General features: G+C 50.2%; 2 protein-coding genes across 2 annotated transcripts; both read left to right on the forward strand.

Moving 5' to 3' along the window:
* The first annotated feature begins 419 nt into the window (after positions 1–419).
* Positions 420–3,925, forward strand: SPN (sialophorin). The gene is made up of 2 exons (XM_019921764.3): positions 420–544; positions 929–3,925. Exons 1-2 carry the CDS (start codon positions 423–425, stop codon positions 2,184–2,186), a joined length of 1,380 nt encoding a protein of 459 aa, XP_019777323.2. The 5' UTR covers positions 420–422; the 3' UTR covers positions 2,187–3,925.
* Positions 3,926–15,533: 11,608 nt separating this feature from the next.
* On the forward strand, positions 15,534–20,144 carry QPRT (quinolinate phosphoribosyltransferase). The gene is made up of 4 exons (XM_073793228.1): positions 15,534–15,549; positions 18,359–18,894; positions 19,470–19,601; positions 19,681–20,144. Exons 1-4 carry the CDS (start codon positions 15,534–15,536, stop codon positions 19,897–19,899), a joined length of 903 nt encoding a protein of 300 aa, XP_073649329.1. The 3' UTR covers positions 19,900–20,144.
* The last annotated feature ends 7,682 nt before the right edge of the window (positions 20,145–27,826 follow it).

Here is a 27,826-nt window from a genome sequence, read left to right on the forward strand (position 1 = left end):
ATTTCACACAGCCTGCAAAGCCTTCCACTGCCCCAGCCAGAGTCGAGGGCTTCCTCTTGCCCTGGTACTTCCTGGGAGCTCTTGGGGCAGAAGAAGTGTTAGCCTTGGGTGCTGGCCTAACAGCTCGGGGACCACAAAGGCAAAGGAAACCACCTTCCCCTCCCATCTCCTCCTCCGCACCCCCTGGTTCTCAAGCATGCATTTCCACCACCCCTGCTCTGACACATATCCCTCTCCCAGCTTCACGGCTTGCCATCCCATTTTCCAGAGGAGACCCGGGAATCCCCATTCCAGACCCCGCCCACCATCCCCACCTGCTTCAGCTGAGACCCCAGAGCCCCTGTCATCATCTCAGACCCTGAAAGAGTGAGTGATGCCTCTCTCATCACACGGCAATGTAGGAGCAGGGCGGGTGGGGCAGGATGCTGGGGTGGGTGGAGCCAGGGCCACTTCCTTTCCCCTTGAGGCCCCTCCACCAGTCTTGCCCCAGCTTCAGGAGTTGGAGCAGCCTGGTCCCAGCCCTGTGCCCTTATCCACTGAGCTGGTAAGTGGTGTGACCTGGTGGGGCAGGGGCTTCAGTGGACCTGGGAATGTGCCTCTGGCTTGAGAAGACCTTGATAGATAATGGGAAAAGAGGACGAGGAGCCATTGGGGCTGAATGGGGTCAGCGCAGGCCAGGAGGGGGTGGCTGTTGCTGGAGCCGGGGCTGCCAACGCCCAAGGGGGCCTATGGGGTAGATTCGATGGGGGAGCTGCCAGCGTCTTGTTACTTCTGATACTAGTAAAAGCAAGGGTGGAAAAAGCCGTTGAACCGCAGAGTTGGGCCCGGCATTTGGCAGGGAAGTGGGCAGGAGGGAGGGCCTGGCTAGGTCCTGCCCCCCACCCCCAGCTCCTTATGTATTCTATTTCTTCAACTTCCCCACCCTCAGGTCCCAACTCCTGCTCATGCCTATTGCTTTGGAAATGATCCTGCTTCTCCTCCTCTTTGGGAGCGTCTGGGCCCAAAACACGAACTCAGAGTCTCAGGACGGCACAATTACTTTGCGGGAGTTGGAACCCACAGCGTCCTCTGCTTCTTTGGCCTCAAATATCTATGAGACCACAAAATTCAACTCAACGACATCTAATTTTGCAACAACCGAGGTCCCTAAGACAGATGACAGCACTGAGCACAAGATCTTCCCGCCTTCCTCAACTCCCTATACAGCCAATGAGGTTTCCTCTCCTGGGACTTCCATTGCTGCCAGCAGGGGCCCTCCTGTAAATGAGTCAATAATCTCCCAGAAAGATTCGGCCCAAACATTATCAATGCCCCTGGAAATCTCTAATGCAACCAGTATACCTGCTGTCCCAGTAGTGAAATCTGCAGGATTCCATACTACGACTGGTGAAACCATGGCAACTAGCCCTCTGGAGACCTCCAGTGGGACCAGTGGACCCCCTGTCACCACAGCTACTAGCTCTCTGGAGACCTCTGATGGGACCAGTGGACCCCCTATCACCACAGCAATTAGCTCTCTGAAGGCCTCCAATGTGACCAGCGGACCCCCTGTCATCATGGAAACTAGCTCTCTAAAGACCTCCAAGGAGACCAGTGGACTTCCTGTCACCATGGCAACTACGTCTCTGAAGACCCCCCTGGGGACCAGTGGCTCCCCCACCTTTGGAGTAAAAATATCCAGCCCAACGTCCTCCACAAACATAAGCAGTAGGTCCTCCCCAAATTCAGGTTGGGAGACAAATGGCACCTTGCTGGTAGCTGTGCTTGTGGCCCTGCTGGTGGTCATTTTCCTCATGGCATTACTCCTGCTGTGGCACCAGCGGCAGAAGCGGAAGACAGGAGTACTGACACTAAGCAGGAGTGGAAAACACAACGGGGTGGCAAATGCCTGGGCTGGGGTAGCCCAGGTGTCTCATGAGGAGGCTGCGACAATAACAGAGGGAGCGTCCGGGGGTAACAATGACTCTGGGGTCCCCCAGGGGGAGGGGTCTGGCCAGCGGCCCACACTTACCACTTTCTTTGGTAGACGGAAGTCTCGCCAGGGCTCCGTGGCGCTGGAGGAGCTAAAGCCTGGGCCAGCCCCCAGCCTAAAGGGGGAGGAAGAGCCACTGGTGGGCAGCAAGGATGAGGCTGCGGAGACCTCTACTTCTGATGGGCCAGAAGAGAGAGATGTGGAGGCCCCTTAACGTTTGAGAATAATAAGACTGGAGCTCAGAATCGTTCCCGCTTTCATCACCTTCCCTCCTGTCATCACATCCAGCCTCATCATCACCCAGCATTTTCACCCAGCACCCTTTGGATTTTCACCCAGCATCTTCACCCTGAATCCTCATTCAGCTCTTCTAGCCAGCAGCCCACGCAGCACCCACACCCAGCACGCAGGTCAGGGCTGACACCCACTGAACCCTTGTAGATTGAATGAACGAACTCTCCTCATCAACCCCTGCTTCTCCCCATCACATTTTCTCCACATTTCTGTCCTTGAAACCAGCTGTTGAGTCTCCATAAAGGCCAAACTTAACGATTTCTCAGAGGATTCCCCAGGAATACCAGAGTCTGGGAAGAAGAGGAAATGGCAACCCAGCAAACCCCCACCTTAGGATTACTCTGGAAAGTACATTTGGCCCCATGGATTAGGACAGTCCCACCGGCTGAGCCCATGAACTGCCTTTAACTCCAGGCCCCAGTGCTCTGTGCTAGGCCAGCCTGGAGCATGGGCTGGGTGGTGTCACCCAGCAGTGGTCTCAGGTGCGTCTGAGACGGCCCCTGGACCCTAGGCTGGCTCACGGTCCCAGCCACCACATTCTCCCCCAACTCTGGATCGAGGCAGCCAGAGGCTTCAGCTGTTTCTCCTCCCAAGAGCAGAGGTGAGAAGAGCTTCTGTGCAGATGTAGTTCTTAGAAGCCTCGGCACCTGCGTGGGTCCACTCATGCATGTAGTTTGTGTGCAAGAGGCGAGGACTTGGTGACGCTTGTGAAGGGCAGTGGCGAGTACAGCTGGGTGAGGGAGGGGGCAGGAAGGGCTGCAGAGGCTGAGGAGATGCCGCCCTCAGGAGGTGCTGAGAACATAGGCACCCTCGTCTTTGCTCCGATGGGGTGGAGGTGGAAGATTTAATTCCGTCTGTGGCAGGGCCTGACAGAAAGACTGCATGTGTGACCAAGTGTGGTTCTTCAGCTCAGCCGCTATGTCCCTTCCTCAAAGCCCCCCACCACTCCCCCCACCCCCCATCCCCCCGCTCCCCAGTGCACACACGAGAGTCCCAGGTCATGCTGATGCTGTTACAAGTTTAATGTGTTTGTCTGTATCCCCTCTTCCATTCTACAAGGAGGGTCAGTGAGAGAGTGAGCTGTGACAGGCCTCCAGAACCAGGGGCATCCCTGTGGCTCTGGGATGGAGAGGAGGGGACAAGACCCAACTGTGCTGTCTCTGAGACCAGCCCAGGCCAGAACCCAGGGCACCGCATGGACCAGAGGCCGTTGGTATTTCCCCAGGGCAAAGAGGAAATTTGCAAAGAGGAAGTTGTTGAGTCAGAGGAGCAGTGGATGAGAGCAGACACATTGACCTACAAAAGGAGAGGCCACGGGACTCCATGAGAGCGTGACTGCCAGGTGGTTTGGATTGGAGGGGACACCAGAGGCTGGGGAAGGGCCCCCAGGTGGGTCAGTTCATGGGGGTGTGGAAGAGGGATGAGGAGAGAAGCGGCGGAAAGTGGCCACAGATCCGCCCGGAGTTCTGCCACCCATGCCTGGGCTAGCTGGGGTGGAAATCCAGCCTTCACCACGCAAACCTGGGCGCCTTTTCTATTTCTTTCTTGGACGTGCCACACAGGCACAAGGGGTCTTAGTTCCCCGACCAGGGATCGAACCTGCACACCCCCCCTCACCCCAGCCAAAATAAATAAATAATAAAATATTGAAAATACTAATTTTGTCCTGACAGTAAAATAACATTTTTCTTCTTTTGCGAAACTACCAGCACATTCTAGTTTCTTAAATAACAGGATTCTCAGGCTTCCCTGGTGGCGCAGTGGTTGAAAGTCCGCCTGCCGATGCAGGGGACGCGGGTTCGTGCCCCGGTCCGGGAAGATCCCACATGCCGTGGAGCGGCTGGGCCCGTGAGCCATGGCCACTGAGCCTGCGCGTCCGGAGCCTGTGCTCCGCAACGGGAGAGGCCGCAGCAGTGAGAGGCCCGCGTACCGCAAACAAAACGAAACAAAACAAAAAAAAACCCAGGATTTTCTCTCACACACAACCATATACAGTGTATTATTCTTCATCTTATATTTTAAAATGCATGTTTCTATTTTATTTTCAAAAGTACACATTAAGATCACGGTTACAAATACAGCTTTGTCATCCATTGCAAACTCCAGATGGAAGATGGATTTGGATGGGGACGGTCTTGAGAAGTCTATTAATGTAATTCACTTTTGCAGACAGGAAAAGGGCCTCCGAGCACGGTTCTATGGACATTTCATTTCTGAAAATGGACATATACGCCTCATTTTCCTCTGCATCCGTATTTCTGCTCCTGTTCTGGGGAGGTTGGGGGTCGAGCCATTAGCCATCAGAAAACCCAGGGTATTTTGGAGTCCCCAGCAAGGAGCTGCCAATGGGTGCCTGTGTGCCTTAGCCCCTTGGGGTACTTAGCATCTGCCTGCCCAGCTAGTGACTTCAGGACAGCCTAGCTGGACCACGCCCCAGATCCCCAAAGCTGCCGGCCATGGAAAGGGCCACATGCTCACTCCTGCGTTTGCGCACGCTCTTTCAGAAGCCTGCGCACCCCCGTCCTGTCCCACCACACACACATCTTGACTTCCCGCTAAACTCCTCTCAACCATCAAGATGTAGTTCAAATGTCACTGCCTTTGCGAAGCCACCCTTGCTGCCTCCATCCCAGACAGATAGCGTATTTCTCCTCCACTCTTACAGCACCTTGCGTGACAGTACAAACAACTGGACTGTAATCGTGTGAAGGTGTCCCCCATTCATTAGGTTGTAGCCCCTTCAAGTCCACCTGTCATCTTTGTGGCTCCAGAGGCCAGAGCCTGGCATGTCTACCTAATATGTGTTTACTGAATGGAGAGGTGAACGGATTAATGAATGAGCAAACAGTGGTTTTCAAGTAAACCATGGCAAGGTCACATCTGTCCTTTGAATGAAACTGGCATCCAGGAGCATGGCCTGAGGCAGTGGGACCTGAGACGGGAGCATTAGTCTAGTTCAAGTTAGATAGAGTGGGAGTCTGGCCTAAGGTGAAAGAAGAGGTCAGGTTTGAAATATATTTATTCAGAGAATAATTGACTGTTGAGGTGATTGGGGGAAGGTTAGACTCTTAAAGTTTCTGTCTTGGAAAATGGAGGAGGTGCTGACATCACTATGTGGAAATGCAAAGAGGTGAGCAGTTTGGGGGGAAAACATGAGTATTTATTTATTTATTTATTTATTTATATTTTGGCCACGCCACGCACTTTGCAGCATCTTAGTTCCCCGACCAGGGATTGAATCTGGGCCACAGCAGTGAAAACACTGAATCCTAGCCACTCGACAACCAGGGAACTCCCCATGAGGGGTGTTAGAAGTAGAGGCCTGGAAGTTGCAAGGGAAGTCAGAGCTGGAGATATAGATTAAGGAGTTATCTGATGTTAGATAGCAATTTAAATAATGGCATTGGTGGATAAATGCATAAACTGTATAGAATGAGAAAAGGAGAGAGCTGTGGAGAGAAGCTTCATGTGTTAGTCAGGGCAGGCGAAGTGCTGTAACAAACAACCCCCAATTCTCAGGGGTAGAACTCAAGAGAAGCTTTTTCCTTGCTTATGTAACAATTTAATGTTGGCATTTGGAGGGTAACCTTCCATGAGGTCATTCAGGGACCCAGACTCCTTCCATCTTGTGGCTCTGTCATTCCCAGGGAGGATCATGGGAAGACTAGAGCGACACGCATCACTTTTGCTCACATTCCATTGGACAGAATTCAGTCATATGGTGGCCTCCATGCAAAGGAGGCTGGGAAATGTAGTTTAGCTTGTGCCCAAGAGGAAAAGAGGAGCAGTCCCGCCACACTGAGGGGACACCACAGTTTGAGGGCTGCCTGTAGGAAGAAGGACCTGCAGGAAACAGAAAAGAGCCTTTAAGAGAGAAACCAGGAGAAAATGACGTCTGGGGGGGAAAAAGGGAGAAATAGTTTGGAGAAGGGCTGTCAGGAGCTGACCTGGACTAGAGTGAGGCAAGCAAGGCAGTAAGGTGTAAAATGGAGCTTGAGAGTGAGGCCTTCTTCAGTTTTGTGCCCCAGGACCCTTGCTTGCCTCACCCAAGTCCAAGTCCTGGCAGGGTCACATGCTGCAGAGGCAGAAATGGGAGAAGGCTGGGAAGAGGCCAGTGTCTGGCCAACAGTGGTCCCAGAGACTTTAGCAAGTGGTTCTGATGAAGAACTGGAGTCCCCAGCACTTCTGGGACAGGAACTTGCCTGAAGTCACAGTACAATAATTGGCAGTTTCCTGGTTTTCTTGTTCAGAAGCCCGGCTCTGATCTGCTCAGGGCCCTTAAAGTACCTTGGGAAGAAGGAAGAAAAGGAATGTGGCTTTTTGTTGAGTTTCTACTCTGTGTCACCCGCAGAGTTTTTTCGCTTGATTCTCAGTTGAAGCCATGAGGTTGGTATTATCCCATTTTACAGCTAAGGAAATGGAGGCGCAGAAAAAGGTAAAGAAGTATTTGAGATCAAAAAGAAGGGAAGTAGGATTTCCCCAGTGCACCATCAAAAACTCTCTCCAGCCATCAGAGGGAGCACACCCTGGGGCAGGGTTAAGGAGGCTGGGTGAGTGGAGAGAACAGGGCCGAGGCTCAGAGAGGAGAGGACTTCTGAGTTATATGACTGAGTGTCCTGGAGGCCAGAGGGAGCCCCAGAGAACCAGGGCAGGGCCGGTCAGGGATGGTCAGACCGGCCCCTCCCTCTCCCCCTCCCGCCCCACCCCCTCCCCCAGTCTCCGGCCTCTCCAAACACTAGACGGAGCTGTGGGCACACCAGTCGGCCAGCTCCAGGCTGTCATGGACCCTGAAGGTAAAGAAGCCTCCCAGATCTCTCTCCCCTGTATCCCTGCATCACCACCTGCCCCTCTCCTGTCCATCACCCATCCCATCTTATCTCCGTCCCCATCCCCCACCTTCCCCAAGTCTTCGCTGGTCTCTAACTACTCTCTTACCCCTCCCCCATCTCCCTCCAACCTCTCTGAACCCAAGCACTCCTTTCTGCCCTGCAAAGACCTCTTCTCACTCTTCTTTATCCTTCTACAATAGGTTCCCAAGTGAGCTCTGGGGAAGAAAGGGGCTTGAGCCCCAGGAAATTCAGGGGTGGCCTGGAGTAGGCCACGTCTCCTGGGGACTGAAGGGGCCGGGCAGTGGGAGGCTGGACCTGGAGCAGCTCTGGACTTTGCCCCTCACTAGCAGCTCTGGAGGAGTGAGGCAAAGTCCTGTCCCATCCGCTTCGGGGTGGGGGAAGGGAGCCTGAGTCCTGTGATCCCTGTGATTCCTGTGCATGTGGGGAGTGACATTGTGAAGGAGGCTGGATGCAGGATGATACACGCCAGGCTCTGGAGTCAAAAGGCTCCTGTTTGAATCCCAGCTCCACCAGGAACAGACAGTGTGTTCTTGAGCAAGTCACTTGATGTCTCAGAGCCTCACTTCCTTGTATTGCAATATCTGCAAAATGACAATAATAGTTCCCTGCTCACCAGGTTGGGGATATGGGCGAGCGGGAAACGACATGAGCATGGAGGGCTCCCTGCAGTTTCACATTCCCCTCCCTGGGCTTCTCCTTCCCCAGCTCTGACCTTCCTCCCCTGGTCTAGGGCTTCTGCTGGCCCCATACCCAGCCCCTCTGGCTTGGCCGTGGAACCAGCTTTTGGGGGTCCAGACTACTTCTTGGTTTAGAAATGATCTCAGAGTCGGAGCCTGGGTTCAAGTCCCATCCCTGCCACCTGCTAGTTGTGTGACCTCAGACAAGATGCTTAGCCTCGCTGTGCCTCGGTTTCCTCATTGATCAAGTGAAAGCAGTGTCTTCCCTTGGGTTGTGGGGAGGACGAAATGAGATCATACACGCCGAGCACCTGGCACAGAAATCACTCAGCGGCTATGCTGGAGCCACATCCATCACTCCAGTCTGCCTCTGCAGTCCTGAGCCTGCCCCAGGTTCCAGTTCCATTTTGGGGACATGTCCCTGGCGTGTCAAAATCAAAGTCCTCCCCTACACCAGTTCCGTTTCTATTCGTGCCTCACCAGCCTCCTACTCGGACTGGAAACCTCAGGGTCACTCTCCCTTGAACCCCAATATCCAGACAGTTGCTGCATCCTGTGGATTTACCCCCACGTCTTTCTGTTCCCACCTCCCTCTGACGGAGCCTTCCTCTGCCTGGCAGCCTTCACGCACGTGATGACACTGATGTTTAACTCTGGGCCAGGCCAGAAGTGTCGGCTCTGGGATCACTGACCTGCGGGAATTAAACCAGGAGGGAGTAGTCGAGTCAGGGGGTGAGGCAAAGGCTGGGGACATGGGGCAAATGAGGGGCGAGGACAGAGTTGGGGCAGAAGCAGATGGCAGGCCGGGGGCGAGGTGTGAGGGGGCGGGGCCAGGTCTGGAGGCATGGTGTGCAGGGAGCGGTCCCCTTACAGATGCCCTGCCCTTACATTTTACCGGGACTCACTGCTTCCTGGTCCAGGCTGTTGCAACAGCCTTGCAACTTACATCTTTCAAAAATGCTAGGCACAACTTAAACATTTAAACTCACAAGTGCATTTTTGATCAAGTGACTGCTGATCAAAAATCTTACGGATTTTCCACTGCTTATTGAATGAGAACCTCACTGTTTCCTATCATTCAGGGCCTGCTCAGTCTGGCCCCGTCCTACCACTCAGCCCTCTCTCTCGCTACCTTCCACGTGCAACTTCACCGACATATACCCCAGGCCTCCCCCTGCTGGGCCTTTGCTCTCTCCCATTCTCTCTGCTTGGCGGGGCCTTCCTCTCACCTGTCCAATGCCAGCCTAGTCTCAGAGCCAACCTTCCTGAGTCTTCTCTTACTGCTCTTGTATCTTAACGACAGGTCATCTCTCCTTGCTCTGAAACCCTATAGGTCATTTTACCACTTGTGTGACGGGCAATCGCATCTGGCTCTATTTGGAGGTCATTTCTCCTCTCTAGGGAGAGAAGGGGAAAAGGAAAGAACATTTATCTGGAAGCTGGGGTGCTAACCAGCCTCTGTCTCCCTCTGGTGTTTGCCAAATGGATCAACAAATAAATAGATGGGAGAACAAAATTGCCGGGAGTCAGACACCTGGGTTCAAAGGCATCTGGCTGGGCATCGGCTCAGGCACTTGACGTGAATCGCCCATTCCCTCCTCGTTGTAGCCCTGTGACTTCCTCATGAAACTGACTCTCAGAGAGGTTAGGAAATTGCCTAGGGTCACCCAGCATGTAGGTGATGGAGCTGGGATTCAAACCAGGCGTTTCTGAACCCCCAACCCAAGCTCTTCCTACTACACCAAGGACAGAGCCCTGGATTCTTGGGTGTGGCTTGCAGAGCTCTGTGAATAGTGACATAATAAATATATAATAATATAAAGTATAATTTTGTGCTCAGTGTGGTGAGGTTGGGTACATGAGGGGACTCTGGGGCCAGCCCGCCTAGACTTATGATCCTGCCTCCACACTTCCCAGCTGTGTGAACTTTGGGCAAATTACTTGCTTCTTCAGTGCCTCAGTTTCCTTATCTGTAAAATGGAGATAATAATGGTACCTACCTTATGAGGGTTGTTGTGAGGATTAAATGTGTTAATATATAGAATATGCTGGGAACAGTGCTTGGGAAGGACCATAAAAGTGTTAGCTGTTATTATTATTACACACGATGTCACTCCAGATTCTATTATAGACAAGTGGTAGCAGGCACAAGAGTTGTTTTTTTTGTTTGTTTTTTTTTTTTGCGGTACGCGGGCCTCTCACTGTTGTGGCCTCTGCCGTTGCAGAGCACAGGCTCCGGACGCGCAGGCTCAGCGGCCATGGCTCACGGGCCTAGCCGCTCCGTGGCATGTGGGATCTTCCCGGACCGGGGCACGAACCCGTGTCTCTGGCATCGGCAGGCGGACTCTCAACCACTGCGCCACCAGGGAAGCCCAGCACCAGAGTTTTAAGAAAAACTTATAAAGGCAAAACCTTTAAAACTGATGTCTATCTATTTAATTTTTTTTCCTGTAAATTGGGGAAAACAATCATTACTTGGTTTTAGCTGGAACACTTTGTCAGCCTCGTATAACATCACTGTTGCTGCAAGCACAGGCCACATGGTTACACATCAAATTAAGAACAAAAACTTGTGATAATTTGTTTTAGTCCATTTGCAGACCCTGACTTTTTGCCCGTCCATCAAAGGCATGAATGAGTGTTTATTAAATGACTGAAGGAAAGATGCAGGGATGGAAGTTCTGATTCTGGCCCAGTCTCTCCCGGTACAGAGCCACTGGCCAGGTAGGGCAATATAGAAACACAGTAAAAGTCAGTCAACAATCCAGACAAGAATGGCACAAGTGCCAGTGGGGGAAAAAATCTTCAAATATTCTGCCAGAGTCAGTTTATCTATATCTATATCATTTTACATTATTTGTAAAGAGACAAATGCAGGAAATTTCCCCAGATGCTTTGGATCCCCTCAAGAACAGAGGCACCAATTTTAATAAAATTCTGGAATAACCCATTAAGAAAAGATTGCCTTGAGAGATCAAGGTTATACCCCACAGGGTAACACTGTAATCTCTGAAGTCCAGTCATCTTGAGAGAATATTTACATGTAACAACGGCAAGAATAAAAAGGGGACAGGGCGTTACAGCTGTTTCCTCTGTGCAGTCACTTCTCCTCAGGCAGCTGCAAAAACAGCCCCACTCCTCTCTGCAGTTCCTTTCGCGACAGTGGCTAATTAGGAGAGCCCTTATTTTCAAAGCTACCCACAGGAATCCCTTTTGTTGGAAATGCACGGGAGAGTTGGGGCCTAAAGAAAACCAGATGTATTTATTTTTCACGAACATTCTGCATTTACAGTAGGCGATCAGAACAGCTGATCTTGCCTAAGTGGGCAAGAGAGTAACCCGTGGGTGAAGGCTGTGTGGTTCTAAAACCACCTTCTGTGTGTGGACAGGGAAGACCAGGGTCCACGTCAATCATTTTCTTTTCTCTTTTTCTTTAATGTTTTGAATGGTTTGTTGGTTTGTTTGTTTGCCTCGCTGCATGGCCTGTGGGATCTCAGTTCCCCAACCAGGGATCGAACCCGTGCCTCCTGCAGGGAAAGCACAGAGTCCTGGCCACTGGACGGCCAGGGAATTCCCATTTTCTAGCTCTGCTCTTTAGGTAATTTCCCTTTGCATTTCTGAGCCTAGGTTCTCTGCCTACAAATGGCCTTTACCATGAAGAAGGACAGGTAGGATTTGTGACATTGTATATATAGCAAGTGCCCGGCATCTGGTAGGCACCAGTGTATGGTAGCTATTGTTCTCTTCCTGCGGTTCAGAAGCTCTCAACTCTGCGACAAATTAGAATTAAATTACCACATTCCAGACCAGTTATATCAGAATCTCTGTGGGTGGGACCCAGACATTGCATTTGGCAAGGCTCTCCAGATAATTCCATTGTGTAGTCAAGGTGGAGAATCACTGCTCTATTCAGCCTAAAAAAACCTTCCTTGGGACTTCCCTGGTGGTCCAGTGGTTAAGACTCCATGTTTCCAATGCAAGGGGCGTGGGTTCGATCCCTTTTCAAGGAACTAAGATCCCTCATGGCATGTGGTGTGGCTGAAGAAAACAAAACAAAAAACTTTCCTTCACCCTATCTTAAGTGAGGGCCCTCTCTCTCCTTTTCTTATTTACCTATTTATTTTACTTTTTTATTATAGAGATTTCAAACATACACAAAAATAGACAGAAAAGTATGATGAATCCTCACGTACCCATCATCCAGCTTCAACAACCACCAAGTTTTGGCCAAGTCAGTCCCATCCATACCTTTTTCTTTTCTTTTCTTTTCTTTTTGGCTGCGCCACATGGCATGCGGGATCTTAGTTCCTCAACCAGGGATCGAACCTGTGCCCCCTGAAGTGGAAGCATGGATTCTTAACCACTGGACTGTCAGGGATGTCCCCACACCCTTTCTAATTTCTACCTTCCAAGATTACCTTAAAGTAAAACCAGCTGTCAAGTCTCTTCATACATAAACATCTCAGTATTTTAATATTTTTTATTATTTTTAAAAGATAAGGACTTTAAAAAATTAATTAATTATTGGCTGCATTGGGTCTTTTTAAAAAATTTTAATTTAATTTTTATTTATTTCATTTTTGGCTGAGTTGGGTCTTCGTTGTTGCGCGCGGGCTTTCTCTAGTTGCCGCGAGCGGGGGCTACAGGTCGTTGCAGTACGCGGGCTTCTCATTGTGGTGGCTTCTCTTTGTTGTGTAGCACGGGTGTTAGGCGCTCGGGCTCCAGTAGTTGTGGCACGTGGGCTCCGTAGTTGTGGCTCGTGGGCTCTAGAGCACAGGCTCAGTAGTTGTGGCGCACAGGCTTAGTTGCTCCGCGGCATGTGGAATCTTCCCGGGCCAGGGCTCGAATCCATGTCCCCTGCATCGGCAAGCGGATTCTTAACCACCGCGCCACCAGGAAAGGCCCAGGACTTTTCTTTTTATCCCAACCATAACCCACTTCAAAAAAAATTTCCTTAATGTTACCAAATACCCAGTCGGCATTCAGATTTTCAGTTGTTTCATAAAAGTTCTAATTTGGTTTCAATTTGTTTGTTTGAAGTAGTATCCAAATAAGATCCATACATTAGTTTTTCCCCAGCTCTGCCGCTGGTTAGTATGCATTTTCGACTCTTTTAATCTTTTGTTTTCCTTGCAATATATGTGTTGAAGAAATTAGGTTATCTTCTGGAGAGTTTCCTATGGTTGTATCCTCGTGGTATAGTTTAAAATGTTCCTCTGTCTTCTGGTTTTCTTGTAATTGGTGGTTGCGTCTAGAAGTCTGATCTGACTCCGGTTCAGCTGTTTTGGCAAGAGTATTGCATAGGTCGGGAGATGTTCCATCAGGAGCGCCTAGTATCTGGTTGTCTTTCTTCTGATGTTGGCTTTTGATCCAATACCTGGATTCACTGGGTTACTAGGGTTGCAAAATAGTTTCCTGCCTTTTGGCAGAGGATTGGTTCTTGTTCGTTTGTTCAAGTGGACAATTCAAAGCTTTTTAGTAAATTTACTGAGTTTATGCCACCATCATCATAGACCATTTCCATCACCCCAGTAAGATCCCACGTCATTTAATTTCCAGCCCCAGACCACCACTATTCTGATGTCTGTCTCTCTTAATTTGCCTTTTCTGGATGTTTCTTATAAACGGAGGGATACAACATACGGTCTTGTGTGAGCATTGCTTGTTAACCTTTCTGTGCATCTGAATCCCAGGTGGAGCATTTCCAAAACCTGGATGCATGGGAACCACCCCGGAAAGATTCTGATTCAGTTGATCCGGAATGCACCCAAGCAGCAGAGTTCAAAACGCTCCGCAGGTGATTCCAACGTGCAGCCCAGGCGGGGGACCCCTGCTTTCTCGACTTCTGCGGAGAGGAGCTGTCCATACCCCTTCCCCACTTCCTCACCTCCTATCTGTTCCTTGACCATGACAATGTGGCTTCTGCCCCTACCACAAGGCATTAAGACTGCCCTGGCAAAGCCCTCCCAGGGGCTAAGTGCAATGCTCACTTGCAGCCTTCTTTCTTCTTCTTCTTTTTTTTCTCTCAGCCTTTCTTCTGCTTTGCTTCTGCTCACACCCTACTTGCAACCCTCTTCTCCTTCCAGACATCCACTCCCTCCTGGTGGGACTTCTGTTTTTGACAGCCACGCCTCTGTGTGACATTCAAATCCTGGCGTTTCCCACAGCCCTCCTCTTTCACCCTGCCCTGGTGATCTTACCCACTCAGTGACCATCTGCACACGCTGGTGGCTCCAATTTCTCCATTCCTCACCCCCAAATCTCCTCTGAACTCCAGAACATTCTTCTACCTGTCCTCTGTGCACAGCCATCCACGTTTCCTGATGGCATCTCGACCTTAACATCTGCAAGACCAAAGGCATTCTGTTTATTTATTTATTTATTGGCCACACTGCGTGGCTTGCAGGATCTTAGTTCCCCGACCAGGGATCAAACCCGCGCCCCTGGCAGTGGAAGTGTGGAGTCCTAACCACTGGACCTCTGGGAAATTCCCCCAAAGTCATTCTTTTTCCCCAGCTCTGCCGCTCTGTCCTACGCTCTGACCCCCCCGGAGATCCAGTTTGTGTACCTGTAAAATGGGAATGAGCCTCTGTGGTGAGTTCCAAACGAGAGAGCGTCAGGGAGCTGAGGTGCCGTCGACTGGCCATCGCAGGGGCGCAGCCTGTGCGGGTTGCTAATTGCTGCCGAACCCCTCCTCCTCCCCAGCCTACCCTGAACAACTCCTTATGTCAGTTTTCAGCTACCCAGGATGGAAACCCCAGGCTTCTACGTCGTATTAGCTGCCAATTCCAGTAGATTCTACCTTAGAAAAAACTCTCCCATTTGCCCCAGCTTGCTCTTCCTTTGGTTACTGCCCCAATTCGAGCCTTCATCAGTTTCTGTCTGACCAACCGCCCCAGCCTCCTTTTGTCTCCCAGCCCATCTCCATTTGGTGGCTGAAGTGACCTTTCTAGAACAAAATCATAATCATATCATTCCCTCATTTAAAATTCTGTGATGGCTCCCGGGCTCTGTCCACATTCCTCAGGTAATTGGTTTAGTCCCTTTTTCACTCTGGCCTCAGGCCCGAGACATTTCTCCCATGAATCCTACTCAGCACCCCGTTACCTCCTCGCTTTATTTTCTTGCTTTTGAACCTTGAACACGTGCTGTTTCAGTCCGAAATGTCTTGCCCTCCCTCCTCCCCACGCCCCCCACCCCTGCCTGGCAAACATTACTCATCCTTCAAGGCCACTAAAACTTCCCCCTTCCCCAGGGACATTTAGTCATTTCTTCCTCTTTGCTCCCACGACTCTTGGTAAATACTTCAGTCATCTCACCAGCAAACACACCTACAATGTTCCTGAAGGCTTTGCAAATATTAACTCCCTTAATTTTCATAAGAAGCCTATGAGGTGTTATCCCCGTTACAGTTGGGACAACGAAGGCCCCCGATAGGTTGAGTCTCTTGCCCAAGATCACTTAGCTAAAAGTGACAGAGGCAGTATTGAAAGCCAGGCCGAGTGGCCCCGGAGTCTGGGCTGTGATTCCACAGTGCGTCCTCTCTGCTCAGAGAACTATCATCAAACACTTAGTATTAAACTAAACAATATGAAATTGCCAATATTTGACTGTTGACCTATACAAGCAGCACATTTGTCTTTGTCTGGGTCAGCGTGCTAGGCACTTGGGATACAGCAGACAACTCAGTGGACATTTTGGCCCCAGACAGAAAACACCAGCAGAGGATGGCATTGGGGGATGAACAAGGAGCTGGGTGAGCATGTGACCTGATTTAGGAGGTCTGTGAGAGCACCCGGCTGAAGAAGTGATATCTAAGAGAAGGTCTGAAGTTGAGTGAGAGGTGAAGGGGCAGTTTGGGGTGAGGGTGAGGAAAGGGACTTCGAGGAGAAGGCTCAGCCTTGGAACAGCATAAGCGAAGGCCTGAAAGCTAAGAGAAAGAGCTGCTCTCTCTGTCACCTAGCAATGAAGACCTGGCACAGAGCAGGTGCTCAACAAGGATTTGTCCAAAGAATCAACGAAAAATGGAAAGAAGTCAAGAGAGCTGGCGCTAATACAATGAAAGTGAGGCTTTAAGCAGGAGAGTGATGCGCTTAAATTTCCTTTTTTTATGGTTTGATTTTAAAGTCAGGTTTAATAGGTATAACCACAGACAGTAAAATTCACCCTTTTCTGTGTAAAGCTCTATGAGTCTTGACAAAGGCATCAGTGTTATAGCCACCATCACAGACAAGATCTAGACTAGTTCAATCACATCCCAAAACTTGGTGCTGCCCCCTTTGCGGCCAGCCCCTCCGCTCCCCCCTCCCCAGGCAGCCACTGGCCTGTTCTCTGTTGCTATCTTTTTTTTTTTTCCTTTTCCAGAATATAGTCATATAGATGGACACAAATAGCATGTCACCTTTTGAATCTGGCTTCATAGAATAATACATTTGAGATGTGTGCCTATTGGGTGTATCAGTAGTTGGTTCCTTTTTTTTTTATTGCCGAGTAGAATTCCATTGTATACATGCATCACAGTTTGTTTATCCAATACTCACCAGTCCAAGGATTCAAATTAACTTTAAAAGCAAACAGTGAATCTAAAAAAAAAAAAAAAAAAAAGAGTGGATATATGTATATGTATAACTGATTCACTTTGCTGTACACCTGAAACTCACACAACATGTGAATCAAATATACTCCAATAAAAATTTTAAAAAAAAGCAAACATCACGGCACCTGGTCTGAATGGAGTGGGGGCCTTTGCATCCATCTCTGCTGTTCGTTCACTGGCCTTTTGCCTGGCGGGACCGCGAACGGTGGAGGCAGGGACTATATTTTTTCCCTATCACCGACTTTGTTCTTAGCATCTGGCCCACAGCTGGCTCTGAGTGAGAATGAAAGCCACGTGGGGCAGCTGTGGGCGGGAACTTTGGGGAGGAGGGTCAGGTGCGATAACTGAGGTCTGTGGCTGCTGGTGGGGGACAGGCTCTTGTCGTTGGGGAAGAAGGGCTGGACAAGAAGGGCGCTCCTTCTGTGAGTAGAGCAAGCCAGAATGTCTGGCCTTAACCTCAGCTTGGAGCAGAAGTGGGGGAAACAAAACTAAACTAAATAATACCTCTTCACATGCTATCGAATTGTCTACCCCTCCCCCGGGCAGCGAAGCCCACCTATGGCACCGCCCACGAGACTGCAGGTCTTCTCTTGGCCGACAGATGGCGATGTTGCACTGCGCCTGAGCTCGGCCTCTGCGGTCACCCCATTCATTTCAACAGAGGCAGCGGCCCATCAACGTGGAACGCCGACGGGAAGGACCTCAGAGACCACCTTGTCCTTAACACTTATTTTACAGGCAAAGGGCTCACCCACACTCCTGAAGCTCTGTCTCGCAGAGCAGGGGCTCAAACCCAATTTCCCCGTGCTCTTTCCTCCTTATACAACCCCATCTCTAGAGAGGTGACAGTTTTTTTAAACATCAGGTGAAGGAGAGGTTTTCAAGCTAGGGGGCAAAGGTGGAGGAACAGATGGCCATGGCCACAAGGCCTGGCCAGTCTCACTCTGCTGTCAGTATGCTGTGCGACCTCAGCTGACTTGCCTTTCTTCTCTGGTCCTCAGTCTCCACATCTGTAAAAAGCTGAACTTCCAGCTTTAAAATTCTTGGTGCTATAGAGAAGGCAGGGATGGGAAAGACACACAGCTTACATTCTCCTGGGGGCTTCAGCTAGTAAATAACCGATCCTTCTATGCAAGGCAGACGGAAAGTCAAGAGTGGCTTTTTAAATTTATTTTTTATTCGTTTTAAAATAAATTTTATTTATTTATGTATATATGTATGTATGTATTGTCTGCGTCGGGTCTTCCTTGCTGCGCGCGGGCTTTCTCTAGATGTGGCGAGTGGGGGCTACTCTTCGTTGTAGTGCGCAGGCTTCTCATTGCAGTGGCTTCTTTTGTTGTGGAGCATGCGCTCTAGGCGCGCAGGTTCAGTAGTTGTGGCGCATGGGCTCAGTATTTATGGCTCGTGGGCTCTAGAGCTCAGGCTCAGTAGTTGTGGTGCACGGGCTTAGTTGCCCCACAGCATGGGGGATCTTCCCAGACCAGGGCTCGAACCCGTGTCTCCTGCATTGGCAGGCAGATTCTTAACCACTGCGCCATCAGGGAAGCCCAGAATGGCTTTTAGGTGGCTGCATTTCTCTTCCACTGGTGAATAGCTGTTGGTCTAGCACTAGGTTTACCAGATAAATTACAGGGCACTCGGTTAAATTTGAATTTCAGATAACTGACAGATAATTTTAAGAATAAGTATGTTCTAAATATAGCCTAGAATATATTTATGCTAAAAAAGCTTTGATGTTTGTCAGAAATTTAAATTTAACTAGGTGTCCTATATTTTTATTTGGTCAACTGACAACCTTGTTCAGCTCACAAGGCCCACCCAGTGCCTCAGCCCCTCTCCTGGAACCCCCAGGTCTTCACCCTGATTGGCTAGTGCCCAATTCAGCCTGTTGTTAGGTATTTTGACAATCACCCCTGACTACCAGAAAGGCAGCCAAAATGTAACACTGCTCTCTTTTTTTCCCTCCTAGGTCTGGCACTCCTGCTGCCCCCTGCCACTCTAGCCGCCTTGGCAGAAAGCTGGCTTCGAGAGGACTGCCCAGGCCTCAACCACATGGCCTTGGTCACGGGGGCAGCCTCCTCACAGGCGGTGCTGTGGGCCAAGTCCCCCGGGGTGCTGGCTGGGAGGCCCTTCTTTGATGCTATCTTTGCCCAAGTCAACTGCCAGGTCTCCTGGTTCCTCCCTGAGGGATCAAAACTGGTGCCTGTGGCCAAGGTGGCCGAGGTCCGGGGCCCTGTCCACTACCTGCTGCTGGGGGAGCGGGTGGCCCTTAATATGTTGGCCCGCTGCAGTGGAGTTGCCAGCGCTGCCGCTGCTGCTGTGGAGACCGCCAGGGGGACCGGCTGGGCCGGGCATGTGGCAGGCACGAGGAAGACGACGCCAGGCTTCCGGCTGGTGGAGAAGTATGGGCTCCTAGTGGGCGGGGCCGCCTCCCACCGCTACGACTTGGGAGGGCTGGTGATGGTGAAGGACAACCACATCGTGGCAGCTGGTGGTGTGGAAAAGGTGTCTGTCTGTCCAGCTGAGCCCCTGCCCTGGCCCTGCTCCAGCCATCCCGCCAGCATTGCCCTTCCCTCTACCAGGGACCCCCAACCACTCCCTGGCAAATAGTAATGGCCTGGGAGTTGGGGCATGCAAGACTCCTTGACCCCTCAGTGGTTCCATCTGTAAAATGAACGGTTGGACTTGCTTCTTCACCAGCGTTCTTCTGCTGGTCGGTATGATATTCAAGGGAAAAGGACGAACTATTGGGAACCCAGTGTTGGGCAGGTCACTCTAGCTCCCTGGACCTGTTTCCCGTCTATGAAAATGTTCTTGAAGACCCTTTCCAGTCTTAATGTTCTGAGTCAATTGAACTCAGGTCCAAATGCCAAATAGTGCTGGATTTGGCCATTTTCTTAACCCACAGAAGTGGTAATTTCACGTGGTTTCACCTAATATGCGAGAAGCCATTTCGATGCCTGGTTTCCTCATTAACCCCAAGCTCGTTATCCATCTGGAGCCTCTCGAATGCCAGTCCCAGCTCATTTGCCCAGGGCTGGCTGCCACCCGTTCTCACTCTCACCCTTGCCACCTGACAGGCGGTGAGGGGGGCCCGGCAGGCGGCCGACTTCTCCCTGAAGGTGGAGGTCGAGTGCAGCAGCCTGCAGGAGGCTGTGGATGCGGCCGAGGCAGGAGCAGACCTCGTCTTGCTGGACAACTTCAGGCCTGAGGTGAGGTGGCGTCTGCTTCCTGGGAAGAGGAAGGGGCTGGGGCGGGGGCTTTCACCTCTCGCTGGCTTGTGTCCCACAGGAGCTGCACCCCACGGCCGCGGCGCTGAAGGCCCGGTTCCCGAACGTGGGCGTGGAGGCGAGCGGGGGCATCACGCTGGACAGCCTCCCTCAGTTCTGTGGGCCCCATATCGATGTCATCTCTTTGGGGATGCTGACCCAGGCTGCCCCGGCCCTCGATTTCTCCCTCAAGCTGTTTGCCGAAGGGGCCACTCCAGTGCCCTACGCCCGCCGCTCCTAAAGCCAAGGAGGCTACACTGGCCGTGGGATAACACAGTTTCATGCAACTCTCACGATTTCACTTCTTTAAGTCCAGTGGCCAACAGAACACTCTCAAGTTAGCCTGGGCTAAAGTCCCACTCTGTCACATAACTGCTTGTGGGACCTCGAAGGACTGACTTCACCTCTGCTCACCTCAGTTTCCTAATCTGTAAAATGGGTCTAGCCAACCTTATGGATTTCTTTGGATGATAATTAATGCAGAGTAAGTGCTTAGTAAATGTTAGAAATTACCATTATTGGGCTTCCCTGGTGGCACAATGGTTAAGAATCCACCTGCCAACGCAGGGGACACAGGTTTGAGTCCTGGTCCCATATGCCACGGGGCAACTAAGCCCGTGCACCACAACTACTGAGCCTGTGCTCTAGAGCCTGCGAGCCACAACTACTGAGCCCACGTGCCACAACTACTGAAGCCCGCGGGCCTAGAGCCCGTGCTCCACAGCAATAGAAGCCACTGCAATTAGAAGCCCGCGCACCGCAACAAAGAGTAGCCCCCGCTCGCCGCAACTAGAGAAAGCCACGCACAGCAACAAAGAACCAAAGTAGCCAAAAATAAATAAATAAAATAAATAAAGTTATTAAAAAGAAAAGAAATTACCATCATTCATCTGTTCTAAGAAGCACTTTTTTCCCCACACACACTGAAGTCATATTTGGTGTGTGGGAACAAATGGTGTAGTCAAGGGTGTCTAATGGTCACTGTCAGCCAGGCATTGGTTGTCACGTAGCCGTGTGGCCTGTGCCTGTGGCTTGTAGATCCAACATGATAACGATCTATGTGGAAAAGAACTCCTTCAACAAGTATAAAATAGAAATTGTAAGTGATAGGAAAGCACTGGTTTGACAATTTTCCTTTTGAGTAATAATAATATGTGTGTTTTACAATCAATGGCATCTTATATTTGAGGATATGTGATACCCGTTTTGATGCTCAGCTGGAACATTACACTTGGTCGATGCCCATGTTGTACTGGTTACTCAGTATTTCACCTCTTGCCTGTGGCTGCTGTTACCACCTTTTTGGTTGGAGGTGAGAAACCTGCTGATTCCTCACTCCTGTGCTCCCAAACAGACTCCATCACGCATCCCTCCCCAAATGAGACCCCCATTGGGTGCTGAAGGCCCTTTAGGATTTGGTTCCATGGGGATATCATTAGTTGGGAGAGGTACAGGGCAGCTGGGGCCAGAGCCAAGGTCAGTTAGGGAGTAAGGGAGGGTGGTGGGAGTCCGTGTTCAGACGTCAAACTTCCTTCCATGTTGAGTCAGGACTCAGAAGTCTAAGCAGTGGGTCTAAATGCAGTCCCCCAAATATGCATACACACACACACACCCCTGAGGTCTTGCCCACCTGTGTGGCCCCTCCTACCATCACCTCAAGCCTAGGGTTCGCCTCTCTCTAACCCTTCTGGGTGGATCTGGGAGAAACCAGAGCATGAGGGCTCCCAAGGGTGAAGGTGGTCCCCAAGGTGACTCCTCCTGGAAGGGCTCCAGTCTGGAGCTGCCTCTCCCCTCCCAGAACCTACTCTCTCCTCTGCCCTTTGCCAGGAGGAGAGAAAAATGGGTCTCATCCACAGAGGTTCCTTCTTCAGGGAGAGTCTGGGGGTGCCAGTCTGCCCTGAGGGAGCTATTCTACCCCTTTGCTCCTTTCTCAACCTTGGAGACCAGCGATGGGCCAGGGGCAGATGAGCTACCTCAGATGTGAAAGCTCCAGACCGACCAAGACCTTCACCCTTCAAGCACCAAACATGCGGAGGAGCACCCTGGACTCCGTGCTTTCACTGCTGAGGGCCTGGGTTCAATCCCTGGTGCAGCCAAAAACAAAACAAACAAAAACCCCACAACAACACTGGGCAGAAGTGGACACTGCATTTGGTGATGTCCTGAACTGCAGGGGCCATTCTCACAGGACACAGCCCAGAGATGCCACCTGGGCTGTACCTGTGCTCTGTAATACACACCTCCATCTTGGGGCCCTCCTGTCCTTTTTCCAGGGAAAACATGGACACGCTCAGCTAGGCAGCCTTCCCTGCTCCAGGGAATTTAGATCTCTGAGTCCCAGCTCCTCAGATCTGAAGGGGAATTAACTGAACATTCAGAGAACTAGGGGCACTTCTGGGTGTCAGGACAGGACAGGGAAGTGGGGACCCAGGAAGAGCAGGGAACTGAAAGGCAAAACCTTGGGGATCTAGGAGGGAATCAGAGCCTAGTAGAGGCAGAAGGGGAGGTGTGTACCAGGAGTCTCAAACTCAAATGCCTCTAGGACTCAAGCAGATGTGACAGATGGGGGAGGCTAGAATAAGACATAGGGGCCCATGTAGCCAACTGGAGAATGCAGGCTGCATCCACAGCATCCCAATTAAAAAAGGAAAAAGCAAGCTGCCGGGCTGAGTCTCCAGCTCACCCTTGATCACAGAAGTGAACCAGCCCTACAGGAAGATCCCAGATTCGAGCCCTGGGTGGGGATTCCCTCACCAGTGGAAAAGAAAATGGATCCTGGGCAGGCAAAAGCAATCCATGCCCTCCTTGCAGGGGATGGATTTCTAGGCAGAGGAGACTGTGTGGGCAAAGGTTCAGGAGTGGGAAATGGCTAGGATTGTTTGGTGTAAGATTTGAAGCTGGGATCAGGAGAGGCGAGATGACTAGATGCTGGGCTGGGTCCAGACCACAAAATGGTAGGTCAGAGGACTTGGACTCTGTCCCGAGAACAGTCAGATTGAAGCTGGAAAGTGAGATAAGCATATTTGCGGGAAGATCTATTTGCGGGGGCCGGGGTGGCTGCAGGCAGACCAAGAGGAGGCTGATGTGGCCACTCAGAGGGCTTGAATGGGGGTCACGGCAATGGGTTGGCAAGAAGGGAAGGTAGGCAAGGGAAACAGCATCTGCAAAAGCTCAGAGGGCAGATGGAGCCTGATGGGTTCAGCGCAGTGGAAGAGTTGGGTGTGGCTGTGAGGGTGGGGAGACGGGGTGAGTGGCAGGAGAGGAATCTCCCATTTCACCTGGTGTCTATCTGGCTACACTGCCTTCTTGCCTGACCCGCCTAGGACTAGGCTTGGACGATTTCCCCAGGCTGCCCCACATGCAGTATAAAGCCCATGCCCATTAGAGCAAATGTGCCCCTCGAATCAGGTGCAAATCAGGTCAGCATGTAACGCATCATCACCGCCAGCTGGTGGGTGAGAAGGGAACACACATGTGACTGAGGGCTCCTGCTCAGCGCGCGTGGGTCTCTTTCTCAGTTAATGCTGGTGGGGGCAGGGATGTTAGCGTCTCCATTTGACTCATGAGGAAACTGAGGCTTTAGGAAGTTAAGAGTGCTGCTCAGGGTCATAGATCAATAAAATGGTGAAGCAGGATTCAAAAATAAGTATTTGTTGAATGTCTACTACGTGCCAGGCACTATTCTAGACACTGGATATACAACAATGAGTAAACAGTGAAGAAGCCCTGTCCTCATGGAGTTTATATTCTAGCCGGGCTCTGTGGGAGCCTGGGGGTGTGGAGTGGGGGAGGGGAGAACAGACAATGAAAAAAATAGCTAAGAATACTGTCAAATCCCCTATGGCCACCAGAGGACACTTCAGTCACACCACCTTCCAATTCCATCTTCTGATTCCATCTTCCTTCCAGGTTCCAAAGATATTAGCCAAGGAGGCTATGAATGCTGTATAGCATCTGCTCAAGAAGGAAAGCTGAGGAGGGGTGTGCAGCAGTCTCATCTTCCACCCACTTTTCCAGCTTCATCTCCTCATCAGATCCCCACCCAACCGCCCAAGGTATCTCAGTGACTTCAAGGCCCTGTGTACTCCGGAGACGACCAAGACTCATTCACTCACCAGCCCATCCAGCCCCCCACCCTCACCCTCCTGCTAACATTTACCCACCTGCCCACCCCTCTTCCTCCTATCCTCCTGCCCATCCACCCCCGCCTTGCATCTACCCATCCCCCTTCCCACCCCTCCACCCACCCACCTACTGGGGTACTCAGTCTAGAGGGTCAGGGAAGACAAGAGGTCAGACCGGGTTGGCAGAGTCAGTGAACTCAATGGGCACGAGCTTTAGTGAGCCAAGGCCAGTGAAAGCTGAAAGCATTTAAAAACGGCAAGACATTATTAGCAAACCACACTATATCTGAAAAACATTCAACTTTGGACCTTTGAAAAATCCCACTGTGCTATTATGCGATGTGGACACGTATATTAATTTTATCGCTAGCCCTCCAAGACAATACGGTAGGTAAAACTCCATAAATGTTTCAGTACCGCCGTACTTTGTTCTAATCACTTCCTGAGGAACAGAACATTTTGGCAGTTAGTAAGTAACTGCTTTTAAGACCTGCTTTCTGAGGCCCTAAGTAACTCAGCTTGTAAGACCAGACTACAAAGATCTGAAGAGAATCTGATCGTGAAGCTGTGAATAACATCTCGCTGTGCACGTCAGATTTACCCCAGATAATGTGGGCTTTCTTTATTCAGGTAGGTAGTGCTCTTTGGATCCCTGGACCTAGTATAGCACACTTAGAAAATGATCAGAGGCAGAGATCCTCACGTGTACCTCTAGTTTGATGGGTCACTGGGTCACCTATTTCTTCTCCCAGCTCTTGAGCTAGAATTTTTCGAAGACTTAGCACCAACAAAGAACCATCCCATAAGTCACTTGCTTCTTGATGTTTGGCTGTTTTTCACCAAGGGAAAGATTCTTTTTTGGAATACCACATCAGTAGATAAAGAACAATGCTGGTTTCTTAAAGGCTGGATAAAAAGTCATGCTTCCCACATTAAAAAAACAAACAATAAAGGCCCCTGAACTGTAATCTCACCAAGAACCAAAAATATCTTATTTTTACTTTTTGCATGATTTGCTGTGTTTTCTCAGAATATTAGAAGCCAGAAGGGGAATTCATTGAGACTTGGCAGCTTTTTAGGTAAAGGACTGCACTAACGTATGTTTGTGTTATTGGTATAGTAATTACCCAAATACATGGGAGATTTCAAGGGCTAGACTAAGTCTTGCATTTTAAAATTCCAATCTAGTTCATTCCAATGGATGAAAAGTCCGTCAGGGGAAAGATAGAAGATGCAAAAGAACTGTTTCAGTGACCTATCTGAGGCAGCCATTCAGGGATGCTCTGTGTATGATAATTAAAACAGAACCAAAAAAGGTCCATACATCTTTCCTGACACGTCATTGATCCTCTCCTGTGTTTTCACTTGTTAACTATTGCTTGCCGGATGCGGTGAATTTCACCTTGCTCAGCACCAGATAGTCTTCTGTATGATTCGTTAGGCAGATCCAAAGCAGTGCTCAGTCTAGTGGATTATTTTCTACTGCTAAGCCAAGACTTTCCCGAGTGCACTGCCCAAGGCCTTGTGACATTTTCCAGTCTGGCTGGTGGGAAGAGGCCCTGGCTTCGTGTGAGGCCCTGGGCACTGCTGCCTTAGTCCTCTCACATGGCTCTTCTCTGGGCCTCAGGTGGTTTTCTCACACATGTGTGTTGATCAGTTCTTTGCTGAACAGTACGCAAGAAGGACCCACAGCAGATCTTGGGGTTCTCTCTTCTCTGAGCCCGCAGGTTGGAAACTCTCTCAAGCAGTAAGCTGGACAATCTTAAAAGGACAAGTCCCCTTTCCTTCCTCCCTCCCTCCTTCCCTCTCTCTCTCTCTCTCTTTCTTTTTTATATTTTGGCTGTGCCGCATACCTTGTAGGATCTCAGTTCCCTGACCAGGGATTGGACCCGGGCCATGGCAGTGATGGTGCCGGATTTCAACCACTAGGCCCCCAGGGAACTCCCTCCTCTGTTTTCCTTTCCCTCTGGGATTTCGTTGTTTTCATGACTGTCTTTCATTGCTTGGTGTTCAGTGTTTTGAAAACTGTTGTTCCGTGTGTTTTGTCTGGTTTGGTGGTGGCAGTGGAGGTTGTTTCAGGCAGAAGGGTAAACCCAGTCCCTGTTCCTCCACTTGGTGCAAAGGGGAGTCCTGGTGGCACCCGTATTCCTTGATGCTCCTCAGGTGGTGCCAGTGTGAGGCACCTCACAGACCTCTTTCTTCTGCCTGAAATGCTTCTCTCCATTGCATAGAATCTTTCATTATCTCCTCCCCTCTGTTTTCTCTGTTCTCTTTTTCTGGAACTTCTATTAGGTAAATATTGAATGAATTGATCCTTTATCTCTTAATGTTGCTTACCTGTTTTCCATTTCTTTGTCATTTTCCTCTACCTCCTGAGAGATGTTTAAAAACTTTTTCCTCCCACACCTTCCTTTAGAAGGAACTTTTTCATTTGGGCAATCAAATTTGCAATTTCCAAATTATATTAGAATTTCCAATTACAAAAGACATTATGATGCACTGCCTTCCCAGAAGCCTCTGCCGGTTTCCTAGTGTATTATCTTATTTATGTGTTTCCTCCAAGGCTGGTTGTCTTGTCTCTTCACCTTAATCCTTTTTCGGCGCCACTGAAAATTAGTAAGAGGAGGTCCACGTTGTTCTACTTGGCAGCCGAGTGGTTCTAGGTCCCCAGCAGCCCTGTTCCTGGACAGGCTGCAAGCTCTGTGGGCCGGTGTGTTAATTGATTAAAATGCTTCACTTAGAAGCATCAGAGGGTTTTGTCCCCCTCCCTGCCCCCCCCGCAGGTGACATTTGGCAATGCCTGGAAACATCCCTTCACAACTAGCGGTATGCAACTGACACCTAGTTGCTACAGGCCGGAAATGCTGCTAAATATCCCACAATGTACAGGAACACAAAGAATCATCTGGCTCAAATGTCAACAGCGTGAAGGTGGGGAAAACCCTGATTTAAGATCATCTGCGAGCAGGACGTCCCACCTCCAACCACCAAAGTCCAACACAAAGAGGGACCCTCCACACCCACTTCAGGGGCCTTCCCAGGCACTTGCTCAAGTTTGGTTTTCTGTTTTTTGGGTTTTTTAAATATTTATTTATTTATTTTGGTCTTAGTTGCGGCACGCAGGATCTTCCTTGCGGTATGCGGGCTCATGGTTGCAGCATGCGGACTCTTAGTTGCAGCATGCAGGATCTAGTGTCCCGACCAGGGATTGAACCCAGGCCCCCTGCATTGGGAGCGCGGAATCCTACACATTGAATCACCAGGAAAATCCCTCAAGTTTGTTCAGAAGAGATCTCCGACCAGTGTTTCCTGAGCCACATGTGGCCTACAGGCTTGTTTCTTTGGATTTTATAGGTTTATAGATTCATATACATATATATAAAGTGGTCTTAACATTTTGGTTGATTTTACCTAAAAACCCAAATTTCTAGCTTCTGCTGGAAAATCAGAAGGATGGACATGATTGGTGGAGCCGAGTGGCAGCTGCCCTTACAGACAGGTGTGAAGTCTTCTCGCCTCTGTCCCCTGGTCCACATCACTCTTCACCTATATCTCTGACTTGGCCTATTTATGCATGTGAATTCATGACCCCTGTGGTTGTTTGTTTGTTTTTGGGGGGCGGGGCGTGTCGTGTTTTAATACTGGGGCAAATACTGACTCTGTAATCAAGGATGACTGTGGAGAGGTTCTGAGATAATGTTTGTTTTTTTTTAAATAAGTTTATTTGTTTTTGGCTGCATTGGGTCTTCGTTGCTGTGCGCGAGCTTTGTCTAGTTGTGATAAGTGGGGGCTTCTCTTCATTGCGGTACAGGGGCTTCTCATTGTGGTGGCTTCTCCTGTTGCAGAGCACGGGGGCACGGGCTTCAGTAGTTGTAGCACACGGGCTCTAGCGCGCAGGCTCTGTAGTTGTGGTGCACGGGCTTAGATGCTCCGCAGCATGTGGGATCTTCCCAGACCAGGGCTTGAACCCATGTCCCCTGCATTGGCAGACGGACTCTTAACCACTACGTCATCAGGGAACTCCCTGAGATAATCTTTTAGTTA

The sequence above is a fragment of the Tursiops truncatus genome, chromosome 15 (genome assembly GCF_011762595.2).
Source record: "Tursiops truncatus isolate mTurTru1 chromosome 15, mTurTru1.mat.Y, whole genome shotgun sequence".
Lineage (NCBI taxonomy): Eukaryota > Metazoa > Chordata > Mammalia > Artiodactyla > Delphinidae > Tursiops > Tursiops truncatus.

What these genes read in the sequence shown, in the direction of transcription:
- SPN (XM_019921764.3), top strand. Translation starts at nt 423, where the DNA reads ATGCTGGGGTGGGTGGAGCCAGGGCCACTTCCTTTCCCCTTGAGGCCC. An exon ending in TGCCCTTATCCACTGAGCTG is followed by an intron (nt 545 to 928) that starts GTAAGTGGTGTG and finishes CCCCACCCTCAG; the next exon opens with GTCCCAACTCCTGCTCATGC.
- QPRT (XM_073793228.1), top strand. An exon ending in CAGCTGGTGGTGTGGAAAAG is followed by an intron (nt 18,895 to 19,469) that starts GTGTCTGTCTGT and finishes GCCACCTGACAG; the next exon opens with GCGGTGAGGGGGGCCCGGCA. An exon ending in TGGACAACTTCAGGCCTGAG is followed by an intron (nt 19,602 to 19,680) that starts GTGAGGTGGCGT and finishes TGTGTCCCACAG; the next exon opens with GAGCTGCACCCCACGGCCGC.